The sequence below is a fragment of the Ciona intestinalis genome, unplaced genomic scaffold (genome assembly GCF_000224145.3).
Source record: "Ciona intestinalis unplaced genomic scaffold, KH HT000119.2, whole genome shotgun sequence".
NCBI classification, from domain to species: Eukaryota; Metazoa; Chordata; class Ascidiacea; order Phlebobranchia; family Cionidae; genus Ciona; species Ciona intestinalis.
In genome coordinates this window covers 352,181-376,673 of record NW_004190441.2, presented here as the reverse complement: position 1 = coordinate 376,673, position 24,493 = coordinate 352,181, and the positions used below count along the sequence as shown (strand labels likewise).

Below are 24,493 nucleotides of genomic sequence, written 5' to 3'. Positions count from 1 at the left end.
TAAGTAGTTACATCATCATTCATTCATCATTCATTCAGTTGGTAAATTGTAACGTATTATTGTAAAATAAAAATATCTAAATTGTAATATCAACTGACACAAAAGGTTCGTTTAAAACAAAATTGAAGGATTAGCAAACTTACTTGTACACTAAATAGTTCTGTACATCTGATAAGTCTAATGGATCTCCTTCAAAATCGGGGAAATAGTCGGAAAGTAAGACTCCTTGTTTCACTTTCTCCTCGAGTAGATCGGACTTGTTGAGGAAGAGGATGATTGAAACGTTCACGAAGTATCGGTTGTTGACGATCAACTCGAAGATGTCGAGCGACTCCTGGGCAAAAGGTCATGTTAGGCACGGGCGGGTTAAAAAGATTTTCAAAGGTCGTTTAGCTTTCTATATAGGGCCAGGTGAGACACTTCGTAATTAAAATGAAATAAAAAATTGTTAATTAAGTAAGAACTCCTGGATGCCGGGGTTTTTTATAATCAGCAGTCAAGTTCTGAAGGAATGGTGGCACCCACATTAAAGAGTTTTTTTTTGCGCAGGAATATTTTTTTCCCAATGTTTTTTGAAGGGGGTATCTTTTTCCAGGAAACTCCTATGTGGAGAGTGTCAAGTTAACATTATAAAAACAGACCTTTTGACTATATTTACTGACTATATTTAAAGTCCTCTGGCAAAAAGACCATAATATGCATACAGCAACAGTATAGATATTGTATAAAAAACAGTTCAAGTAGAAAAACATTTAGTACGTAATTGCTTCCCAAGCACGAGTTACAGAAGCCTAATTTCTAACATGATTTGTTGAAGTTACGACATCAAATGGTAGAGGGCATGACATGAATGGCAAATTACCACACAGTGCTATAGGAAATGCACTTAGCTTAATAAGTTCATACAAGTCAGAAAGTTAGTTGGATTGGCTGGTAATAAACGGGAGCAACAAGTCAAGCGTGCCGCAATGTTTTCTTTACTATATATTGAAAAGCAATAGGTAGGGGGGTGTTTTATTGTCTTTTCAATTTTACTATGTGATAACCATGCCCCAGTTTATTGGTTTAAATATGCACCTATTTTTAGGATATTTATATTTTATGGGGGCTTTTTACGGTCCTGTCCCGTCACAATTGCCATACCATGCCTAGTATATTGTTCATTAACACCTTCACAGTCTGCACTACCATCTGATTTCTGGTGAGTTGTTTTAAAGAAACTTAACGCTACATTATGCTAACTACTTGACGAAAAGCGTCAATGAAAATGGTGGGTGCTAAGCCCACAAATCTCATATCAAGAATACAACAAATATATACATTGTTTCACCCTAAGTCCAGATACACTAGTAACTTGTACAGCACGTCCATTCTATAGAAAAATGCATTTAGTTAGCCAGCCTGTTAGTCTAAGTGTTGGGATAATGGCCAACTCTGGTCTAAATCCCAGGTTTTGGCCAATACCTCACCCATATAGAATAGAATGTGCATATACAATGTTGGGGTAATGGGTAACTTTGGCCTAAACCCCATGTTCTGCACAAAGACCTCTATATTATAAAAGGCATATTTTTACCTGGAGTCGATTGGTTTTCCGATCTTCCATCAAAACTTGATCGAACTCGGAGGAAGATGCGAGGAACAAAATGGAAGTGACGTCTTCAAAACATTTCAGCCATTTCTAAAAATTAGATTCAGTTTAAGTTATAATATTAACAAAAATATCATGAAATATCTATTAACATATTGCAAATATAGGCAACAGTATTTTATTTTACAAGGGTGAGGTCCTGCAGCGTGGCACGCCATGAGCCGTAAGATTTAGCTTAGAATTGACCTATTGCCCCAACACCCAGGGTGCTATCACATGGACCTCACCGGATGTTAAAGCCTGTTGCTTCCCCAAAGGTGGGCGACAAGTATAGGTGATGTTGGCAACAGTAAGATCATACAATAGTTCTCACACAACACATAAATAGATAACATGGTAAAAAGTTCCCATTTGCTGTTTAATTTTGACTGAATTTAGTCTTTACATATTACAATATACAGCAGATGGGACCACAACAATTTTAACATGAGGTAAAAACAGTCTAATATCTGGTAAAACCTTAAACCACTACAGTAAAACATAAAATAGAAGTCTGAAAGAGATCTTCTGGCAATAGTTTTTGTTTTTGATCTAAAATGCCAATTTTTAAAAGTCACAAACAAAAAAAGGGAGAACATCTCTTCTAGACTTATAATATGCCTGGCAACAACAGCAACATATAATACAAATGTAAACCTAGTATTCACTACACATGAATCCCACATCCACTACATATGAAGTTCACATACCTGTCTTTGGCCACGCTGGCCCCCCACGTCGAAAAATCGAAAAGGTATTCGTCGGATTTCGAACACATATTCCTGGATGCCCCGTGTTGCTTGTCGTGATAGTAAAACATCCTGCATGCTTGGTACATAGTCCTGCGGTTGATACATGGTTCACACTCTGTTAGCATCGCTAATCTATATGAATGATGGCCTCAGCTATCTTGGCAATTATTGCTATGTATAGAAAGAAGTGCTACATCATCTCTAATGACATAACAGGTAACTGTGGTCTCTTATCTTATCATGCTCACTGTAGCTCTATAGTTTAACATAGCTGAATGTTGGTATTGTTTGTATGATGAACATGATGGTTGAACAAGAACTTACCGATTGTCCTATTCGATCTAAATTTTCTAGAAAATAATGAACAGATTCCCCCTGTTGAAAAAGGAACATTTAATTAGAATTCTTTATTCTTTAAATAAATTATAATGGTATACAGTAAACAGTAAACACCACAGCATAGGCGCCAAACCTGAGGTGGCAGGGTGGGCAGGCATACCCGTGGATATTGCACTGCGTTTGTTTCACAGGGTTGCAAGTAAAAATATACCTGCCTCCCCCAAACTTATATAAAAAGTTTGGTCCCATGCACCAAAACGCCTGAACATGGGTGTCAAGTTAGGGTATTAACACTCCAGTTTTACAGGTAACATAGCTTTTAACCTTGCCAAATTCCTTATGTTACACAACTATGGGTATGGCCAGATGGGTAATACTGCATTTTAATGGGTAATACTGCATTTTAATGGGTAATACTGCATTTTAATGGGTAATACTGCATTTTAATGGGTAATACTGCATTTTAATGGGTGATACTGCATTATAATGGGTGATACTGCATTTTAACTAAGTCACCCCAGATTTTGCCGAAATTAAAAAAACATAACGCGCTTGCATTAACAACTAGTGCCCAACTTACTAATTGAAATTCCCTCCTTCTGTAATAAGCTGTGTGGATTCCCTCATCTTTCCATAACTCCTTGATATGGGGGACGTACTGTAGGAAGGGATCAACGTCGGTTGAGACATATCGCTCGAACGTCATAATGTAATCTGCTTGGCTCTGCCTGCTTGGGTCTTCCCATGGAATCCCAAGTTTGTTCCTGGCATCCACAAGGACCTAGTGTATGGGGGAAATTAGTAACAGGTGGTAAAGAAGAGCAACATTATATGAATGGCAGTATAAGCACAGGTTTTTTAATGTAATGAATAATTTAAAGGGAATCAAATTTTATAATTTGTTTTATAAATTAGGAAAATTTAAAAATGAAAATGTTTTAAATTACATTATCTAAACAACAGTAATAGCACACAAGTTTTTCACTATTGTTATGGATCATTTAACTGTACCAGGGGATAATTTAACTCTATTATATGTTGGGTTATGTATAAATTAAAGGGGAAAAGTCAAATGGTAAATTATTGTACAGAAAGGTCTTTTCTTGGGGTAATGGGGCAATTCCGACCTAAATTCCAGGTCCCGTGGCTTCACCATAAGACATCAATACCTCACCCATACAGAATAGAAATTTCATTTATATGGGATGGGAATAGAGCTTACCCAAGTAAACATGCAATCAAGCTAATAAACTATTACTATTTTATTTTAATAAAATAGAGAAAACTGATTATAATAATCTAATGTGTCCATACCTTCATTCCCTTTACAATGTTGCTATACACAGTTGCTCGAAACTCAAGCAAAGCTTTATCATCATAACCTTGCCCGTGTAATATCCTCATCTGCTTGAGGAAAGTACTTTGCCACTCTCACCACACCCAAGTAATAATAGTTTGACCTGCAAAGCAATGCACGTATAACATTTTATTAGTATTGAATAATACTATACTGGAGTGGGGATGGATGGGACATCTTTTCATTCTATTTTCTCCTCAAATTTGGTAGTAAACAGAAAACATTGAAACCATTTTAAAACTGCATCCTCACGACTCCCATAGACCGTGGTTAAATATTTAAAACACAATCAGGATATTTTTATATTATTTGCTAAAGGTGTACCATTTTCCCCCACCCTACTATATATATATATTTTTAATAACCTTCCATTTTTTAAATAGAGCACCTTACTTTACACCTTGATTATTATACCTTAGTTTAAATAGAAGTTAACAAGTCTCCTAAAACAAAGAAGCACTTATAGCAACTGCGTTTTTAATCCACCAATTTAAAATTTTAAAAATACCTTCTATTTTTTTGTGTTGGGCAATCTTGCGTTTATAACGTTAAAATAACTTTTTACACATTTGTAAACTTGCTAAAAATAAAGACACCCATCGTGTAAATAACAAAGTCATTAAATTCTGTGTTTAGTGTTTAAAGGAAATTTAGAAAGTAAAGGCCAACTTTGTTATTTAAACAGTTTAGTGTATATTGTTTTTATTTCATAATTTTATTTCATATTCCTATATTGCTTCATTAGCAAACATAAAAAATTAAAATGCTATTATCATACAGCTAATGAAGCCACTAATGGTCTGTATTTATAAACAAGTGCCCATTCTTTGTTCAACTACCAGGAAATTGTAATTAGTTCTATATTTAGCACATGCTGTATCAAAATACAATTCGGTAAAATGCTGACTCCTGGTTTGCTAAATTGTTACTAAATTACGACTAAGTAACTTTAATTATTACAAATGCCACATTTTAGAAATGTATAAGCCTACCTATTCAATAGAAATAAAATGAAAACACATAGGCCTATATATATATATATATATATATAACAAGTGTTGTATAGCCGTGGTATAATTTATCGTATTATTCAATCTTCTGTCCCTTACACTTATATAACGAACAAATAAGTCTAAACTTTATAGCCTATATTCTGTATATACCTGTCTATAAGAGACACAATTTTTAAATTTTTAATAAAATCGGGGGTGACATTGTTAAATACAGTTACACTCATAGTTGTCAAACATAGGGAATCTCATTGATTAATGTGGTGAATGCAATATATTTTGGCTCTTTTTGTTTGTACAGACACCTAACAAGGTAAAACATATTTCAAGGTATAAAACTGGGGTGCTACATGCGTTTCCAATAATAAAATTGCATTTGATTCACAGCGCTTCTAATGTAATGTGAATGTACCTGTCGTTTGTAAAACATTTTTTCTTTCGCTATATCTCGATCGATAGCATTGCTCTTTGTTTTGTTGGTATCATTGAAGAAGCAACTACCTGTACAATCCAAACTCATCTTGTTGCACTTCTGTCCCATGTGTTGCCCATTTATTAATCAACTTTGGTTGGCCATATAAAGTAAGGCTAAGGTTTTTGTTTATACAGTCATTTTTGGTGTATCCTGTGGGGAAAATCATATCGATTGTGAAGAACGCCTGCTTTTACCGCAGAGATTATGGGTTCAAAGCTTGTATGGGTTCAAAGCTTGTGCTGCTAGCATTGTGGGCAAATGTGTCCTTGGGCAAGACACTTAATGGCAACTGCTCCAACCTAGTGGTCACTAATGGGTTGTACAAATTGTCAGCCATGCAGAAAATCAATCACTCACAAAGTTACATGTGTGGCAACTTGTAAGCAAGCACGAGGTGTATGAAACAGAACACCCGTGTTATAATGTCTGTTGTTGCCCCGCCATGCGAGGATAAATAGATTACATTCATTCATTTAGAAAATATAGTTTAACTAAGTTGCCGTGCTAATACGCACGTATTCCTCTCGCTACATATCTAGCCAATATTTTCTTTTTTGATTTAAATAAATTTATTTCTCTTCAACTTCTATTTCAGTTGAGCTAATCAATGTACCAAAAAACTTCAAAATCTAGTTTCTCAACTAAATATACAAGAATCAACTAAAAATGAACTACTAACTATTGCAACTACTGTGGCAGTTTATTCTGCAATTTGTTTATTAAACCCATACAATACTGTCTGTACGAAATGTTCTTAGGTCATAAATTAAAATTAAAATTCATAAAATGATTACACATTATGTGCACTGAACTAATTTTCGTATACATTAACTTCATGTTATTACATACCGCTTTGCAAACTATACTGGTTTATTATAAACAATGACGCATATAACGTCGCATCGGGCTCTACTACAGATAAAAACGACTTTTATCGCGTGTCTACTATCTATATTATATTTACGCAAATCTAAACTGAATTAGTTGTGAACTGAAAGTTGTCATCAAAACACACCCATGGCCACTTGGTGGCGCTATTTCAACATTGACTTGAAAGTGGGTGAATCGTCGACAAAAAGTGAATAGGCCTATACAGAACGACGTCTACAAGCTAAATTTAAAGCTATAATACTAAAACAGTTTTGGGTGACATTAGATTAATAGGTTCGGGTAAGATGGGACTTGTTTTCATCCTCTTTTATCGTCCCATTTGGTAGTAAACAAAAAATAATTGGAGTATTATATAACCGTATCCTAACAACTTTAAACTAGCGTGGTTATCTGGTAAAATACATTTAGGAAGTATGAGATATTTTGTGCTAACGGTGTCCATCTCACGTACCTATTTTTGTAGAATATTACTTTTTTTATTCCAAACGATGTCAAAACAATGGACATTGGAATATACAAAAAATAAATAAACGTTAATTTGCTGTCTTCCTGACGGAAATATGAGTTTCATGCTTCCTTTGAAAATGCACTTATGACAACAGCAATGAACATTCCAATGTGAAAGACAACAAGCGACGCAATGTAGACCCACAAGCACACAGTATCCACCGATCTTGCAACGGACTTCCATTGTTCTTCCATCGCTCCACTGAGCCGGTTCTCTTTAAGATCCGTATTACTGTACTGCATGTATTTGGATAAACCGGTGACGTAGCCAGATAACTTTGACAAGTCGGATAGAATATCTGAGAATGCGTTGATAAATACATAGTCTGTTTGCGCATCTGAAATATAAACATAATTTGAGTTATACCAGATTGATTACAATATTATACAGTTATAGGGGGAGGAGGGGACAATAGGACACTTTTTTACTGTATTTTCTCGTCCTAATTCCTAGTAAACAAAAATCATTTAAATAATTATAAAACCGTATCCTCACGACCCCCATAGACCGTTGTTTATATCAGGCTATTTGAATATTATGTGCTTAAGGTGTCCCATACTACCCCATACCATAAAACAATTTCGGCAACCGGTACAGTGAAACATTAGTATTAGGTGTCCCGCTCAATGATTTATACAATCCTACGTAGCAACTTTTTTTCTTACTACGTAAGAAGCGCTTTACTCACAAATTTATGGTGATGGTAAATAAATAACTCAGCGTTGTGTTTTGGTGTAATGCCAACACCAACTAATGATTGTAAAATACTTATGTGCAACAATGAATTAGGACAAAATATTAATATTTTAAAAATACCGTAACTATAAAAAAAAGATAGTAATCTAAAAATTAACTGATTGATTCTGTATTCATCTGCTGTGATCGATACTAAGCGTACTAGAATATCACAAGGTACCTGCATTAACATTAGTTGTCCCTTCATCCGTTTCCTCATAGCTTTGTTCATCTTTATCATCATCATGGCCTTTCACACATGAACTATTATGCTTACAATCTTCAATTGGATCGTTACAAGTATGACACGATTGATCCCCAACCACGTGCCCACCAACACCGACGTTTCTTTTTATCGATTTTAACACTACAGTTTTGCAACGTTGCCACAACAGCTTTATAATGGAACCAGTTGTCTCCTAAACAAACAATAAGAACATGGCACTTAATGACAATTGCCCCAAGTTAGTGGTCACTAATAGGTTGTCTAAATTTTTAGCTATGTAGAAAAACAACCACCCACAAAGTTACATATGGGTAACTTGTAAGTTGGCACGAGGTGTATGAAACGCATTTAATAAGGACTGTCATTGCCCCGCCATGCGAGGTGATCTAAGTTACATTTGTGGTAACTTGTAAGCGGACACGAGGTTTATGAAACAGTCTGTTGTTACCCAGCCATGCAAGGACACACAAACCATTCAGCATTATATTACAATTGATAAAGATACAGACACAACAAACCTTCTTTTGAACAACTTCCACCTTTTCTTCGGTCACAGTAAAGTTTTTAAGTCTCGGGTATTGTCCGGATAGGAAGAGACAAACTCGTATCCAAGCTGGTACGGCTTTGAAATTAACTGTAAACACGCCCTGGAACATATAATTTATCACGTATGGGTATATATAGTACTGTGGGGTAAAATGGAATACTGTTAGCATATAATATCCAATAGTTTCTAATCGTGTTTTTAACAATTAAAACGCTTTTTTAGAGTCGCAAGGAATCGTTTATATAATTTGTCCGGCGCCGTGGCATAGTGTGGTTAGCGCGCCTGCCTGTAACTCAGAGGTAATGAGTTCAAGGCTCGACTGCTACCATTGTAAACGTGTGTGTTTGAACGTGTGTGTGTGTTTTTACATTCATTCATAATTCTGTAAATAAGCTCTGTTTACTACCGAATGTGAGAATAAAAGAGAATGAAAACATGGACCTTACCCAAACCAATACATATACATAGCAATGTTAGGTAACCGAATAAATTTAATGAATGAATGAATGTAACTTCTTGCATACGTTGCTAATATTTACTCTAAAGAGTCGTTGGAATACGGTTATATATAGTAGGATGGGGAGAGGATGGGACACTTTTAGCAGATAATATCTAAATATCCTAACGATGTTTTAAACAGTTAATAACGGTCTATGGGAGTCGTGGGCATAGGGTTTAATATTTTTCCAAATGGCACAAAAAATAGAATAAAAAGGTGTCCCATCTTACCCCAACCTACTACACTATCAAATGGGACGATAAAAAATAAAACTTAAACCATCTTACCCCAATCTTGTATAAAATGCAAGCATAAGCCATACATTAGTAATATTAAATAAATACTGCATAAATGTATATAGTATACGTAATATTGATAAATGTAACTTATTGCATACGAATTAGTATTATTTGAACTAACTTTTGTTTTCATTTCTTTCATCACGGCATCACACGGCATATGGTGGATATGTAGCACCAATACCGTCATTATGATGTTGATACCAAGCAACGCCATGCATAAGACGAAGTACACGCCAAGATAGGGCCCTGTAGATGCGGGGAACATGTCGCCAACAGTCAGTAGAAACACCTGCGTATGCAAAGAATGAATAAAAGAATGCAACTGATTCATCAGCGCGATGCAGGGTAAGTCGTTATAACATGGGTGTTCTATTTTAGCACGTCGTGCCCGCTTACAAGTTACCATGAATGTAACTTATTTATCCTCGCGTGGCGGGGGGCAACGGTATAGTCGTTATAACACGACTGTTCAGTTTCATACGGTCCGAGCAAGCTTTCGAGTTACTAATATTAGTTTTTTATGTATGACTGACAATTTGGACAACCCATTAGTGACCACTGGGTTGAAGCAATTGCTATTAAGTGTCTTGCCCAAGGACACATACGCCCACAATGGTAGCAGCGTCGAAGCACAATCCCACAACCTCCCAAAACCCATAACCCATAACTAGCCCTAAAGCGGGACAGACGCCATAAACACCGTGCGAAGAAAAAGAGGGTATTTTACATTGAGTATTTTATCTTACCATAAACGTTAGCATGATCGTAATCTGAAGACCAATTCTTTCCCCGCTGTCTGGTGGGAGATAGAAACCCAATAGTGACACAGTCGTCAGTAGAATGGCAGGAAACAACATACTCTGTAAGAATACCAACATTTAACTATCAGGTAAACAGTTTATGCAACGTAGCATAACTTTTAGGTTATCTTTTCGATTACGCGGTAGCATAGAAAAAACAAAGAAAAGGGAATTAGCAGCAAAACAACGGCCGTTAAAATATACGCTACGGATATAACATTATATAGTAGGATGGGGGAAGATGGGACACCTTATCATTCTATTTTTTTCTTGCCATTTAGTAGTAAACAAAGGAAATTTAAAGAATTATAAAAGAATAACTCCACGACTCCCATTGATCGTTGTTAATTGTTTAGAACACGATCAGGATGTTTGATTATTACATGCTAAAGGTGTCCCATCTTATCCCCACAATACTATTAAAAAACGCGGCTGTTAAATCAACAAGAAACGCCAACAATGAGCTCTTATGTACAATACCTGCATATATAAAGAAGAGTTCCTTCTAAACTTTAAAGTGAATTTAAGCTCGGACCTGTAAAATGAAATATTTCCTTTAATAATCATGCATACGAGGTCGCGTGTGCATCAGTTTGGATATGTTGACACACAACTTACACCTTAGTACGTAGAGAATGTGAATGTTTATCTTGACATAACATAATTGATATTGATTCCTTTTGGTGCGGTAGCGAAGATCAGAATAAATAATACAACGAAGAAAAGGAAATTAGCAACAAAACAGACAGTCGTTATTCACACGCTGCAACTGCTGGAAAAAAATCAAATAAAAGCGTGGCTGCTTCATCCATAATCGTTAAAGTTTCTAATTTTTAAACTAACCAGTGGCTGTCCAGCACTCGGCCAGGGTAAACGTCTTTAACCAATTCATTTGGTCCCAGTGTTGCACTTCTGGCGCTCGCCTCAGACGTTGTAGCACCAGATACTACCACGTCTGCATAACTTATTGACTGCAAGAAAATTAGCTTTTTAAGGTTGTATGTGGAGAGGAGTGATCAGTGTATGTGAATTAATGAATCTAACTTGCTCTATCCTCGCGTGGCGGGGCAACGACAATCGATATAACACGGGTGTTCTGTTTCAAACACCTGGTCCTCGCTTTTAATAAGCAACTTTGTGGGTGAATATTTGTTTAATGTATTGCTGACATAATTTAGACAACCTATTAGTGACCACTGGGTTGGAGCAATTGCCGTTAAGTGTCTTGCCAAGAACACCTACACCAACGGTGGTAGCAGCTACGAGCCTTGAACCCATGATCTCTTTGTTTTATTTTAAAATTTGAAGCTACATCCAACTAATGAAGGTTCACCTCTTTCGTAATTCTCAATTCCTCCAAAAGCCATTCCCCTGTTGCTACGAAATATTCTTCCACGTCTTTATTCATATCTTCGACCGCTCGTTTCGCTATCAAATCAGCCTTGGAGGTGGGAAACGTCCACGTAGTGAAAATAAATTGGCATTCCTGAAACAAGTATTGCAGTTTAAGTGTGGTTGGCATTAAAAATTAAAGTTAGTTTATGAGCGTGGTAACTACCCCTGCATCCCCGTATTTTCAAAAAATTGACGCCAATGGCAGTTGAGTTTACGATCTACATACATGTATAATGAATGCTCGTCAACTTTCAAAGCCTGTAATTGTTTCGATATTTTAGTTTCACACGTTTGTTTATTTTGCAGGGTGATCGTATAAATGTGTAACATATATGTTTAGGTATAAAGAATATAACTAAAATAAAGTTTGGCTCTCGAAAGTAACATATTTATTCTCGCATGGCTGGGCAATGACAGTCGTTATAACACGGGTGTTATGTTTCATACACCTCGTGCCCGCTTACGAGTTACCATGTATATAATGCATCTTGTCCCACCTACAGGCACATAGACAATATAGTAAAAGCAACCAACACATAACTTATGCGCTACCATCATCATGCTTGCCACAATACACTGAAGACGTATACGAGCTGTTACAAATTTCCCCAAAACACAGCTAAGCGTCTTACTTGAACATCGAAAGGAAAATAAGCGATATTGACCCGACATGAAGTTTCGAAGGACGAAGGTTGGAGCAGACCAACCAACCCTGTGTGTTCAACAAATAGGAACGGAAGACGAGGCGAATAATCATAGATTCCAACTTCTTCGTCCATTACTACATCGGGAATCCAAACATCGGTTGATTTAACCAACACTGTGGATGGATGGGTATGGATCATATTATAGGGTGGGGGGATGGGACACATTTGGGACAAAATATTCTAATATCCTGATCGTGTTTTAAACAATCAACAACGGCCTATGGGAGTTGTGAGGATACGGTTTTATAATTCTTTTAATGTTCTTTGTTTACTACCAAATAAAACGAGTAAATAGAATGAAAAGTTGACCCATTCTCTGAAGATAGGACACCTTAAGCACATGATATCCAAGTATCCTGGTCGTGTTTTAAACAATTAAAACCGGTCTATGGAAGTCATGAAAATACGCCTTAAAAGTTCTGTGTATGTTCTTCGGTTACTTCTAAATGGGACGAGAGAATAGAATGATAAGGTGTCCGATCTTCCCCCGACCTACTATATCATAAGTGACAAAGTGGTTAGCGCACCGTGCCTAGCCCAGGGTTCATAGGTTCGACGCCCGACACTGTTACCATTGTGAACAAGTGTACTCAGTAGTCACTAATGGGTTGTCTAAGTTGTCAGCCAAATCACAAAAGAAGTAAAATAAAAGATCACTCACAGCTGGTTTGTCCATTATATTCCGATGGCGTCCACATTAGAAACTCGTCGGTCCAATAAATCCGAGTGCGAAGCAAACTCTTTAAAATTTGATCTTTTTCGTTTAAGTTTAAAACCTGGGAATCATGCAAGAAGTTAAAATATTAACAATAACTATATTTGTCTGTTCGATTACCGTATAGCAAAGATTAATGAATGAAAAGCGAAAAGACAGAATATAACAACAAAACGACTATGGTTAAAACGCGCTCATGGTTGAAAACTATTTACATTTAATTGAAAGAAAAAGGCGTTGTTGTTACAAACTATCAATACCCCGGAAAAATCGATCTAGTTTGAGTTAGTTGTTTTGTTCATTACCTGAACATATGAAAAATCCAACTGAATTTGAACTTGATCTGAAGCGTTTTGTACAGGCCTTACTGCTTTGTCGTAGCCTGTAGTTGGGGGAGAAATTAATCGAATAAACAAATGTAACTTATTTATCCTCACACGGGGGGCAACAACTTTCGTTATAACACGGGCGTTCTGTTTCATTCACCTTGTGCGTTCTTACCACATATGTAACTTTGTGGGTGATTTTTGGGCGAACTTTATAAGGAGCTACTTGGTTTAAGCAAATGTTTTCAAGTTTCTTACGGAAGGACATACGCTCCCACAACGATTACCGGCGCCGTGGTGTAGTGGTTAAAGCGGCCGCCTGGGGGCCCCCCCTAATGGTAATGGGTACAAGGCTCGACGCTGCTACCATTGTGGGCGTATGTGTCCTTGGACAAGACACTAAACGGCAATTGCTCCAACCCAGTGGTCACTAATGGGTTGTCCAAATTACCAGCCATACATAAAAAAAATCCCCCCAAAAAATAATCACCCACAAAGTAACATACATGGTAACTCGTAAGCTGGCACGAGGTGTTAAACCCGTGTTATAACGACTGTCGTTTTCCGGCCACGCGAGGATAAAGTAAGTTACATTCATTCATTCATTCACGATACAGCAGCGTTAAACCCGCGCATCCTAAAGGCATATATCCTTAACCACTGCGACAAGTCACCAGACTGTACAAAATATGGTTAGGAAACACGACTTACCTCTACGAATGAAAAGTTCGTGGTAAAGTTTCTTTATAGAGTTTTCGTTGTTGGGGTTCGAGTAGTTGCCAATATGATCGTGGTCCAACTCGGACTCGTGCCTTTCAACGTAAGTCGTGTTTCGTGGCTTTAAATAAACATAACAAAAGTTTTTGATTTGTCATTTCGACTTTATTATAGAAAAGATCATACTAGTTAAAACAACGAAGAGAGGTTTCTATTTAAAAAAGAGACCGACGATGCCATTTGAACGAAATACTCTCTAATTTTAATATATACAACAATTTGTTGGACTTGATTTTTGTCTGTTACGTTTTCGTAGCACCAGATCCTTACAAAGAGGAGGGAAAAGTAGACCAGGGGTAAAAACTACTTATTTCATTAAAGACGTGACCGTTTTCTACACCATTCAAACATTATATTGTGATAAACCAATTAATTAAACAACAATAAAGTTCTAACCAAAAAAAGGTTGCGCACTATACTCTTATTTATAGTAGGGTGGGGTAAAATGGGACACCTGTTCATTCTATTTTCACGTGCCATTTGGTACTGGTAGTAAACAAAGAACATTCAAATAATTATAAAACTATATCCTCACGACTACCATTGACCGTTGTTAATTGTTTAAAACACGATCAGGATATTATGTGCTAAAGGTGTCCCAACTTTCCTTCACCCGACTAGCTCTTATGCTTACCTGATGCGGCGTGTCAGTTATTGAATGAGATTTTGAAGTTTCCACATCTGCAAACGCCAAGCACAAAATGGCGACCAAGAGCTGATGTTTCTTCATATTCATTCAACCTACAAACTGTCTTGCAACGATAGAACATCGCGGTTATATACCAGTATGCTGAAATTAAATATTTATTGCGTAAAACTAAGAGACACATTAACGCATGGTCACCGTGGGAAAAGCTGTCGGTTATTACGTGTAGCAATAAACCTATTTCTACCAAATATAGCAGGAGGTGGTAGGCCTACCTTGTAATAATGGTGTATAAAGTTAGGTGGGGGAAGATGGCCCATTGTAACATTTTCATGTATCGTCTCATTTCGTAGAAAACAAATAATATTTACAGATTATACAACCGTATCCTTACGATTCTAAAAGCGTTGTTGGTTGCTAAAACACGATTACTAAATATGGAATATTATGTGCTATAACCCATCTTACTCCACATTACTGTAAAAATACAAAATTCACAGAATTATATAACCGCTTCCTCACGACCCCAAAATAGCATTGCTAATTGTTAAAATAGATTTGGGAAATATGGGATATTACGTGCTGACGATATCCCATTTTACCCCACACTTTTATACGTTGATGTTAACATTTAGGCATTGGTATCATGTTTATATACATTCCTTATGCAATTGTATGGACACACAATATTTATCGGCACTGAAAGGGTAAAGGCGAACATGCAGCGAATATGAAGACCACGATAAAAAACAACAGAGCATGCGGTGTATAATACGCTAATGCGATACGTTATGTACAGATGCGAAAAACTTTGGACTTTTTTCAGAAGCAAAATTATTGAACCAACGAAACCACAATGAGAAAAACACAACATTACGAATGAGAAATAAGTTGTGGTTCATCCACAGTAACTTAATATGCTGGTTGAATGAAACACCTTGCGCTAAACACCAGTAGGTCAGGAGTTCACGGTAATTATTGCGTTAAGTCGTTTTTTGCAGGTTTTGTCGTTCACATATGTTTCATTTTATGCATATTTGGATGCTAAAACTTGAATATGCACGAAATCAAATATTTGAATTTGCAGTAACAACAAAAATCTGAATCCGTATGAAAAGCAACATTTGGAAAACGACAAAACAAGACAGAAGATAAATTGTTTAAGAGGATGTAAATATAATGATATCTCTGTTTAAAACAGAGATATTGTGGGGATATTCTGTTAGGTCTTGAACAGCTAAATATATCTGTACAGATTACATAGTAGGGTGGGGTAGCATGAGACATCTTTTCACCTCGTCCCATTTGGTAGTAAACAAAGAACATTCAAAGAATTATATCCTCACCACTTCTACGCTAAAGGTGTCCCAACTTACCCCACAGTACCAAACAAATCAAAGCGTTTAAGATACAATGCATCGCATGATAAGACTATAGAAAAAAAGACGTCACTTTTGAAAAATAGAATTTACCAGTTTATAGTTACCGTACTAGAATTGTAATTTAAACAAATATTACAATACAAATATTTTAATTAGTTTAAGCGACAATCTAAAAAAGTATTTCTTGAATATATTAAAACAAAATCATTTATAACATTCTTAAAAATGATTTGACCAATTTGCCGAACACACAATGCAAAAACGAAGCCTACTATTCAACTAACAATTAATAAAAAAATATTTCAACTAACAATATTGTTGTTAAAGCATTTTCAGTGAACCAGTTTAAAAACTCTGCTTTAGATGTTTAAATATGGTAAGGAACATTGGGAAACATGGGGGAACAAACAGAACCAAGACATGATTTTTTTTGCAAAAGCTCTGCCAGAGACTTGGGGTTTATGGTGATGCCGCTATAACCCCTTTAAAAAAAAAAAAAAATAAAATAAAAATTTGTTACCAAAACCCCCTAATTTTTTCTTGCTGCGCTAATGTTGAAATGTATCTATCTCGCTAGTGCGGTGATAAGGCTTGAGCACATCTCGAAGAACTCCATCGTGTGGTGGACTTCCCCGGGGTCGGAGCTCGTGTTTCGATTCCTTTTCATCGGAATTGAGGAAGACGGGACGCTCTTCGAATATTTCGATTCTGGAGCGAGAGAAATAATTAAAATTTTTATTATTAGGAGAAATACCTAATCAAGATAGGCGGAATGTTAGGGGTGGCTGGGGTGTCATGTCACCTCAATTTGAAACAGTGATAACATCGTATGTTTAGCTCGCTGGTTTTAGGCAAACATTTTACCATGCTGTTAGGTGTCTATACAAACAAGCAGAGCCAAAGTATATTGCATTCACCACGTTAATCAATGAGGTTTCCTAAGTTTGACTTTCTCTTTGTTGGTTTGATTATTTTTGATTTTCAACACAAGGATACAAAATGATCGTGGATTGTGAATAATAAATATCATAAGAAAATAATATGTCATATAAAACAAACTAGTAAACCTCACCATCAACAGCCATGCAGGCCGACCATTTATCATCTTGTGATGAACTCATTGTGATTGAATCGCCCGATCCTTGTTCTGGTTGATCCTCGGATAAACTACTGAAGTCAAGGAGATAGCTCCGATAGTCAACTTGGTACAACTGGGGAAGGTTAGGTTGGGAGTTAGTGCTGGTTTTCTATTCATTATGAATTGTGATATATTGGTGTAAATAGGAACCAAACCTGGGATTACATTATACCTGGTAGCAAAAGTAAAAGGATAAATTGGATGGTGTGTTAGTTTAGAGTAAGTTGCTATAATATAACACAGTTTAGGATAGTTTGGGCTCTGGGTAATGGCCTAAATCCCAGGTCCCATGGCGTGCCTCACTGTGGGACCTCACTCATATAGAATAGAATGTGCATATACAATGTTGGGGTAATGGGCCAACTCTGGCCTAAATTCCAAGTCCCATGGCGTGCCTCACTGTAGGACCTCACTCATATAGAATAGAATGTGCATATACAATGTTGGGGTAATGGGCCAACTCTGGCCTAAATCCCAGGTCCCATGGCGTGCCTCACTGTAGGACCTCACTCATATAGAATAGAATGTGCATATACAATGTTGGGGTAATGGACCAACTGTGGTATAAATTCCAGGTCCCATGGCGTCCCTCACTGTAGGACCTCACTCATATAGAATAGAATGTGCATATACAATGTTGGGGTAATGGACCAACTCTGGCCTAAATTCCAGGTCCCATGGCGTCCCTCACTGTAGGACCTCACTCATATAGAATAGAATGTGCATATACAATGTTGGGGTAATGGGCCAACTCTGGCCTAAATTCCAGGTCCCATGGTGTGCCTCACTGTGGGACCTCACCCATATAGAATAGAATGTGCATATACAATGTTGGGGGAATGGGCCAACTCTGGCCTAAATTCCAGGTCCCATGGTGTGCCTCACTGTGGGTCCTCACCCATATAGAATAGAATGTGCATATACAATGTTGGGGGAATGGGCCAACTCTGGCTTAAACCACAAATCCCCGACGTGACCTCAGTCCTCATCCACATATAATGTATTTTACCTGTAAGTTCATCTTGTTGATATGTTTAGTGATTGGGTTCACCCTACGTACACGAACGTGGAACGCCGAGATTAATTTCCAAGCGTAACCAAGTCGTTTCATTGCTTTGAAAACCTGGGATAAGAGTTTGGGTTTGAGATATATGAAGAAAAAAATTGATTGTTGTTAGGCGGGGCAATGACAGTCGTTATAACACGGGTGTTCTGTTTTATACACCTCGTGTCCACTTACTAGTTACCATATATGTAACTTATTCATCCTTGCATGGCGGGGCAATGACAGTCATTATAACACAGGTGTTCTGTTTTATAAATCTCTTAAAATTTAGACGACCTATTAAGTAATACTGGGTTGGTTGAATTGCCCAAAGTTGTATCTTTATAAAATAATTATTATATCAAACCTAACTACCAATACCAGTTTAAAAGCGACAGTCATTAAATAAATTTTAAACTCTGCAGTCAGTATAACTAAATTGGAAAATTTATTTAATAAGAGGCACATAATAATAAATAATTACAAAACATATCCCACAAAACTTTTCACCAAAATATAAATAGGGATGCACATTACAGAAATTCGAATCCATGAGATTCGAATCCTTTTGTATTCGAATCTAATTACGGGATTCGGTATTCTGTTTAATGACGTCATCACACGTCACCTCACATACTATAATAACAATTTTTGAAACTTATTAATTTTAAAAAAAAAAATTTTTTTGTGTTTGTGGGACTTTCGAGAGTAAACGTTTCGTAACGTCTTTTCATAGCTTGCTATACGTTTCGTGACGCAAAAACTACCCAATGGTATAATTTTTGATCATTTTACAGCTTGTGATCCAACAAGGCTGCTATGAAAGGGTCAATAAACTGACTTTTGTGGGTAAAATTCATTTTCCTATAAATATAAAAAGATTCGAAATTCTAGATTCGGAATTCTAGATTCGAAATAAAGTATTCTAGGATATCCTAGAATACCTAAATATTCTGTAATGTGCATCCCTAAATATAAACCATAATGCCAGCCATGTTTTAAAAGCGAGGTGTCATATCACCCCATCCACCCCCTAATTACGCCTAAGCTCACCTCAAACATAATATCACGAGGTCTACTTTGTGACCGGATACCAAGATGCCACTTGGCACGTTTCATCGGAGCTAATCGTTTGCCCTGCTTGCCTGGTGGGACAGTAGTAACAGGGGCTTCTGTTGGAAAATGTGTTAAATATATAAATATAGCTTGTATTTATATACGCTAAAAATATCTTGTATATATATGTATTGTATTTGTATATATGTTGTTGCTGCAACTTGACAGACATGTTAATAAATGTGAAGGAAATCTTTTGGAACTTTTATGTATGATCTAAATTACTATCTTCATACATGCTGTTGCTGTCACTCATATTATAACACTGTAAGAGTTTTTTGGCAATTCTAAAAGGATAATTTTTATTAATTAACCAAAAAAGTTTTCTTATTATTAAGGTTTAAATGTTATCAATATCAAGTAAGAAGAACTGAAGAGGCATCTTCCCCACTTTATAGATCTATGGATAATTATGATGATTAAATACGAAGGATTAATTGAAGAGCGACCTCTTTGTTCATGGAAGTCGAGCATGGGAGCAATCCTCTCTGGATGAGTCCTCGCATCATGTTGCGCGAACGAGAATCCCGTCAATCCTGACGATGGTGGGCTGGAAGCAAGGAAGAAATCTTGAGCTTGGTTGTAAATGATCTGGAAAATTAAAATAAAAAAGGTAAAATTGAGCTAAAAAAATGTTATTTCTTCCAATACAGTAATGAAGATCAGAAATAAAACAACAAAAAGAAGGAAAATAATAGCAGACTGACAGTCGTTAAAAACCTGCCATGGGTGAAAACTACTTGAGTAAAAGTCTGAAATAAAACGTTGATGCTAAACCTACAATGGGGTATAATTTAACTCATATTAAGCTGAATGAATGAATGTAATTTGCTTCACCCCTGTGTGGCCGGGCAACGATAGTAGTAATAACACAGGTGTTTTGTTTCATGCACCTTGACCTTGTACCTGCTTACAAGTTACCACATATGTAAACCTGGGGGACAAATTTTTTTAAGGCCCTTTTTATTAATTTTTATGTGTGGTTGATAATTTGGAGAACCCATTAGTCCCCACTGGGTTGGAGTCTTTCAATCCTCATACCTTGTTATCAATGATAAGATGGTAGGCCACGTTTAGTGGATCATGGGGTGCTTTGTGGGATAAAGCGTGTGAGACTTCTTCCTCTTTTACGCCAAACTTGCGGCAAACCTATTAATTATTTAACAGGATGTGAATTTAATACGATTACCACAGCGTGGGTGGCAAAATCGAAGATTGGATTAGAAATGTATGGAAAATATTAAAGAGCATAAGGGCAAGCTTTTAAAATGCAGGGGAGGCAGGAACAGATATATATGCCTATTCCTGTAAAACTTTTGGTTGTAATGATTACTGATTTTTTTTTACTGATTAATCAAGTGCGGGAAATTCCAGGGCTGGCCTGCCCACCGTGCCACCCCGGGTTTGGAACTGTTTGGTTTTTAGTAAATATCCTCATGATTTCAAAGAGCATTGTTAATTGTTAAAATCAAGATCAAGCAACACAGGATATTATGTGCAGAATAAAGGTATCCATCTTACCCCGCAGTGTTATATATAAAAACACAAAAACATAAATGTTGGTACAATCTGTATACATTAAAAAAAAAAAGCTAAACATATAACATTCTTGCTAAAATGTTTAACCTTCATTACAATGTTAATGAGATTCAGAATATATTGATTTTACTTTCACATATTGACAAGGGAGATAGTGAAACCTATATTGTGATGAAATAGGTCAGCATATGAACTCCTGTAATGATTAACACAGAGGTGTGTTTACTTAAGTACATTACAAGTATTATAATGGTTGGTAACTAATATAGTATAGACCAGTGCTCTTCAACCTTTTTTGGGTTGGTGAACCCTTAAAGTTGTTGCGACGAACTCATGCACCCCTGATTGCTTTAACGTAAAAATAATGACGTTTCTCGATTCCCAGTTATGCAAATATAGAATTCTGAATTCATATAAAAAAAACTGTAGGAAAGTGGCTAAATTTGTTAAAAATGTTCAAAACTGAATATTATTGCTGAAAACTGTTGAAGTTTGTGATGCACCCTTGTATACCTTTTTGTACTGGTGCACCCCTGGCATATTTTGGTGCACCCTAGGGTGCACCGTGCACACCGGTTGAAGAGCACTGGTATAGACAATGATAATTATTAAGTGGAGTTTAGTAAACATATGCCACCTCATGCACCCCTAACCCCATACAAATGCTACATTGTGCTTACTTATATTATATGCATTAGTTTATGTTTCAAAGTTACAATGGCTAAATTAATACTTTACAAATATAATTAAAACAATTTGAAATATTTTATGAAACAGTAATTAAAATAAAATTGTAACTATTTTACAAAATTCAAATTAAAATAAATTTGTAAACACAGAGATATTTTAATTTACAAAAGAAAATGAAAACATGATTGAATCTCAATGTACAGAGTCAGGAACATTTAAAGTAAATGATGAAATAAGTTGGAAAAATTATCCGCCACCTTTAAAAAAAGGAACACTTTACCTCAGCCAATGCTTCCTCATTAATGACATTAGTGTTGATATTCCCATCGTCAGGGAACAAATACTTTGCGAGATCAACTTTGAACCAATCATATTGGCAGATCTCATGAATTGTGGCGCGCTTCATTGGATTCACCTGGGAAGATGGTTGTTGTTACTTGGTTGGTGGGAACTTTATATCTATTTTGATGATCCAGATTCAATAGAAACATGACAGCACATATGTGAGATACGACTTTCATCTCAAACTATCGGTTTAAACTAAAATATTCAGTAGAGCGGGAAGTAAAAAAGTTTTACAAAATGACTAGGTCTGTACTTTCTGTTGTTTGACTTAAATTCTTGTGAAGATAGTTTAGTTTTTCAACGGAACATCTGCCCACTTGCAAAGCCAAACATATACGTTTAGATTTAGAATTATACATAAATTGAATATAAATGTTGTTAAATCCATTCTAAGTGTTATAATAGCAATAGTATATTATTGTTATACTGTAATGTGATTATTAACATAAATTGAAGCATGTGCAATCATATTAATGTATTTACAAAATACTTAAGTGCTGAATTAGCTTGGATTTGTCATATTCTCCATCCTTAATACGCTACATAACAAGCACTGAAAGATGTAATTCATAACAAGATATTAATAAGTGCTGAGACCAATGGTTTCATCTGCCTTCAACCCAGTGGTCACTAATCGCTTGCCTAAACTGTTACCCATGAAGAAAAACTATCACCCACAAAGTTACATACGCAATGTGTAACTCGTAAGCGAGCATGAGATGTAGGAAACAGAACACCTGTGTTATAACGACTGTCCTCACCCCACCATGCGACGATAAATAAATTACATAAGTGGTAACTTGTAAGCGGGCACGAGGTGTATGACACAGAAAACCAGTGTTAAATAACGACTGTCGTTTACGCGCCATGCAAGGATAAATAAGTTACATACGTGGAACGTGGTAACTCGGTAAGTGGGCACGAGGTGTATGAAACAGAACACCCGTGTTATATCGACTGTCATCACCCCGACATGCAAGGATAAAGTAAGTTACATTTATTCATACTTTCCACATAGTTACATATAGAGCCACTGCTTACTGTGACTGTGTAGTTTAACTTCAAAACACTATAAGTTTTTGATGTTAATTATTATATTTGTTTGGAGGCCAAACTTTAATTATTATAATCTGTACATTTGGACACAGTAGGTCAAAATAAATTGCTATTATTCACACCATAGAAAAACATATCATTCTATCTATCATTTAAGATGTTTAAAGTTAGGTTTTAAAGTTGTAATGAAACTTTTTGAGTTACAAAAAAAAAACACTTTGTATACAGAATACTACAGTAATGTAGGCTTATCAGATTTCAGCTTATAATATTGTTCAATTTATAACAGTAACAGCAATTAGTATATTGTGCAAATCCACACAAATAGTTCAACACCACTAAGGGTAATATAGCAAAAGCAAACATCTTAAAATAAAAATATTTTGGCCATTTTCTCGCAGATTTATTAATTCATATAGGGGGTTTAAGAACTAATGTAAAAAAATATAGGGATGAATTTGTCAATGCAAAAAGCGAATCCATTAAGGCTAATGGCTGTTTTATCAATTTGTTTGAAAGCAATCAATAAGTCATGGATTTAAAGGCTAGAAGTAAAAAATAAGTATAATATAATAAATATATAATATATTACATATAAATTGTAATAAAATAATAATCAATTATGAAAATAGGCAGCCTGGCCAAAATAATAGATATATATATATATTTAAGTTATCATATCGCAAAAACATGTTTGTTTCATATTTTAGTTACTGACACAGAAAACAAATTGTTTTGCATCACGGTAATATTTATGTGGGCTATAAATAGAGCATTGGCAAATATTTAACGAGTATTACGCAACAAACATGTATTTGTTCTCTCATGAAACCGATGGTGAATAAAACAGTGAATAATTGCTGTGAATGAAGTACCACTAGTTGTGTAAAATCAATATTAACTACAAGTGTTGGGTACTTGGGGTAACTCTGGCCTAAATCCCAGGTCCCATGGCGTGCATTACTGTAGGACCTCACCCATATAGAATAGAATGTGCATATACAATGTTGGGAAAATGGGCAACTCTGGTCTAAATCCCAGAACCCGCAACAAGGACCTCACCCATATAGAATACAAGTAATAAATACCTTGAGCATATGTTGTATCAGTTTTGCTGCATTTCTGTCCAAATGTTGTGGTATCTCAAACACCCCGCTTGATATTTTACGGAACAGAGTTGGTATATGTTCGTCATCAAATGGTAAAGTCCCACACAGCAGGGCATAAAGTATAACACCACAGCTCCATACATCAACCTCTGGTCCAGCATACAGCTTACCTAATCAAGATAGGCGGAATGTTAGGGGTGGCTGGGGTGTCATGTCACCTCAACTTTTAAACAGGGATAACATTGTATGTTTAGCACGCTAGTTTTGGCCAAACATTTTACCCTGCTGTTAGGTGTCTATACAAACAAGCAGAGCCAAAGTATATTGCATTCACCACATTAATCAATGAGGTCCCCTATGTTTAACAACTATGAGTGTAACTGTATTTTAAAAATGTCACCCCAGATTTTAACCTGCTGTTAGGTGTCTATACAAA

General features: G+C 36.1%; 3 protein-coding genes across 3 annotated transcripts in view; all 3 read right to left on the bottom strand.

Annotated features, from left to right (window-relative positions):
- LOC100180076 (guanine nucleotide-binding protein subunit alpha-13-like) overlaps nt 1-5,717 on the bottom strand; it is a 7,911-nt gene extending 2,194 nt beyond the window's left edge. Inside the window, 8 exon segments of the mRNA XM_004227171.4 lie at nt 144-334; nt 1,577-1,681; nt 2,341-2,472; nt 2,707-2,757; nt 3,302-3,502; nt 4,036-4,142; nt 4,145-4,181; nt 5,501-5,717. Coding sequence (XP_004227219.1) covers nt 144-334; nt 1,577-1,681; nt 2,341-2,472; nt 2,707-2,757; nt 3,302-3,502; nt 4,036-4,142; nt 4,145-4,181; nt 5,501-5,629 — 953 coding nt within the window. The 5' untranslated portion in view covers nt 5,630-5,717.
- Nucleotides 5,718-7,021: 1,304 nt separating this feature from the next.
- On the bottom strand, nt 7,022-14,786 carry LOC101242417 (neuronal acetylcholine receptor subunit alpha-3-like). Its single transcript, XM_018815917.2, has 13 exons — nt 14,626-14,786; nt 13,926-14,052; nt 13,194-13,270; nt 12,835-12,949; nt 12,099-12,286; nt 11,405-11,557; nt 10,915-11,042; nt 10,552-10,606; nt 10,018-10,131; nt 9,390-9,560; nt 8,442-8,570; nt 7,879-8,116; nt 7,022-7,299 (listed from the first exon to the last, which is right to left on the bottom strand). Exons 1-13 carry the CDS (start codon nt 14,725-14,727, stop codon nt 7,022-7,024), a joined length of 1,875 nt encoding a protein of 624 aa, XP_018671462.2. The 5' UTR covers nt 14,728-14,786.
- A 479-nt stretch (nt 14,787-15,265) lies between these two features.
- Nucleotides 15,266-24,493, bottom strand: part of LOC100184788 (5'-AMP-activated protein kinase catalytic subunit alpha-2-like) — an 11,199-nt gene continuing 1,971 nt past the window's right edge. Inside the window, exons 4-11 of the mRNA XM_002119669.5 lie at nt 24,037-24,227; nt 21,828-21,962; nt 20,360-20,467; nt 19,768-19,909; nt 19,256-19,374; nt 18,167-18,280; nt 17,092-17,230; nt 15,266-16,727 (exon numbers count right to left, since the gene is read on the bottom strand). Coding sequence (XP_002119705.2) covers nt 16,585-16,727; nt 17,092-17,230; nt 18,167-18,280; nt 19,256-19,374; nt 19,768-19,909; nt 20,360-20,467; nt 21,828-21,962; nt 24,037-24,227 — 1,091 coding nt within the window. The 3' untranslated portion in view covers nt 15,266-16,584. The remainder of the gene's footprint in view (nt 16,728-17,091; nt 17,231-18,166; nt 18,281-19,255; nt 19,375-19,767; nt 19,910-20,359; nt 20,468-21,827; nt 21,963-24,036; nt 24,228-24,493) is intronic.

Coding starts and splice junctions, on each gene's coding strand:
- LOC101242417 (XM_018815917.2), bottom strand. CDS start 14,727: ATGAATATGAAGAAACATCAGCTCTTGGTCGCCATTTTGTGCTTGGCG. Junction 12,287..12,834: donor ATATAATGGACAAACCAGCT/GTGAGTGATCTT, acceptor ATCCATCCACAG/TGTTGGTTAAATCAACCGAT. Junction 7,300..7,878: donor GACAACTAATGTTAATGCAG/GTACCTTGTGAT, acceptor TTTATATTTCAG/ATGCGCAAACAGACTATGTA.